This window comes from Elaeis guineensis, chromosome 3 (genome assembly GCF_000442705.2).
Source record: "Elaeis guineensis isolate ETL-2024a chromosome 3, EG11, whole genome shotgun sequence".
NCBI classification, from domain to species: Eukaryota; Viridiplantae; Streptophyta; class Magnoliopsida; order Arecales; family Arecaceae; genus Elaeis; species Elaeis guineensis.
In genome coordinates this window covers 89,383,242-89,384,834 of record NC_025995.2, presented here as the reverse complement: position 1 = coordinate 89,384,834, position 1,593 = coordinate 89,383,242, and the positions used below count along the sequence as shown (strand labels likewise).

General features: G+C 43.9%; 1 protein-coding gene across 1 annotated transcript; it reads left to right on the top strand.

The window, feature by feature from the left end:
* The first annotated feature begins 392 nt into the window (after nt 1-392).
* On the top strand, nt 393-1,196 carry LOC105041861 (large ribosomal subunit protein uL15x). The gene has a single exon (XM_010918924.3). The coding sequence runs from the start codon at nt 531-533 to the stop codon at nt 978-980; it is 450 nt and encodes a 149-aa protein (XP_010917226.1). The 5' UTR covers nt 393-530; the 3' UTR covers nt 981-1,196.
* Nucleotides 1,197-1,593: the final 397 nt, after the last annotated feature.

The following is a 1,593-nucleotide window of genomic DNA, read 5'->3' as shown; positions in this document are numbered from 1 at the left end:
AATAAACTTAAAAATATTAAATACGTATTAAAAAATAATAGCTATATGGATCAATTATCAAAATAATGTGCTCCATGTTAGATTTTTAACATAGTCCGTAGTGTACAAAAAAAAATTTCAAAAAAATTAGAAAAATTTTTTGTGCACCATGCGTGATGCGCGAACATACGCACTGCATGCAGTGATTCACTCATGTATGGAGCCTTTGCAAAAAAAAAAAAATATTTCAGTGCACAAAGAATTTCTCAAAAAACTATAGATTGAAAAAAAAAAAAAAAAAAAGGCGTGGCCTTGCCTTTCAAAAGGCTGGCCATAATGTTTATGGACCGGGCCAACTATATGTCGAAATATAAGGTTCCGACCCGAGCAACGGTCCACATGCTTCAAAGAAGGCTGTCCGTATCCTCTCCATAAAAGGCTCTCGCACTAGGGTTTCCGAGCTTCTCCGCCTTGTTCCGCCCATTTCCAAAACCCTAACCTTAGGAGAAAGAGAGCGGGACAGAGCCCGAGGAGCGGCGGCGGCGGCGGCGATGACGACCCGCTTCAAGAAGAACCGGAAGAAGCGTGGCCATGTGAGCGCCGGGCACGGTCGCATCGGCAAGCACCGGAAGCACCCCGGTGGCCGCGGTAACGCCGGAGGCATGCACCACCACCGCATTCTCTTCGACAAGTACCATCCCGGGTACTTTGGCAAGGTCGGCATGCGCTACTTCCACCGCCTCCGCAACAAGTTCTACTGTCCCACCGTCAACGTCGACCGCCTCTGGTCCCTCGTCCCCGACGACGTCAAGGAGTCCGCCGTTGCTTGCGACGCCAACTCCGCCCCCTTGATCGATGTCACCCAGTTCGGCTACTTCAAGGTCCTCGGCAAGGGCATGCTTCCCCCCTCCCGCCCCGTCGTCGTCAAGGCCAAGCTCGTATCCAAGATTGCGGAGAAGAAGATCAAGGCCGCCGGCGGCGCCGTACTCCTTACCGCTTGATCCGATTTGATATACTCTTGTTCGGAGATCTAGGGTTATATTACTTAATCTTTTGGTTAGTTTCTGCTTTAAAGTTTTGATTTTGAGACTTCCATTTGAGTATGTGTTGGAGACTTGATTCAGATTTCTTATTTTGGATTGCTGATATATGTTTAATTGCTGTCATGAGTCTATTAAAAATAGATTTTGATAAAGTTGATAGTTTTAACGGCCCAACATTTTACCTTTTTGGGAAAGTAGTAGGTTATAGTATGATTAATCCCGTCGTTTTGCTGTTTAAATCTGTTTAACCTGGAATAATGTGGTTGCGAATGCTATGGTACTACATCATTATGTGTGTTTCAAGGTGCTTTGCATTTTACAACGATAAGAATCACTTTTTGGTTACTTTCACCTCGACTATTTGCAGCCAATTGCTTTCGATATGAATGGTAGTACTCATACCGATATCAGTGATCAATTCATCTTTTCTCCACGCTTTTCATCATACTGTGTGGGATTTTATTCTGCTTTTTGTTCTCAGATTGCAATTTACTCTGCATGTAGTTCAATCTTATGATCTGAGGTAAATATTCATTATATTGGCTCTATCTCTTATTTTCTCAACTGGTCT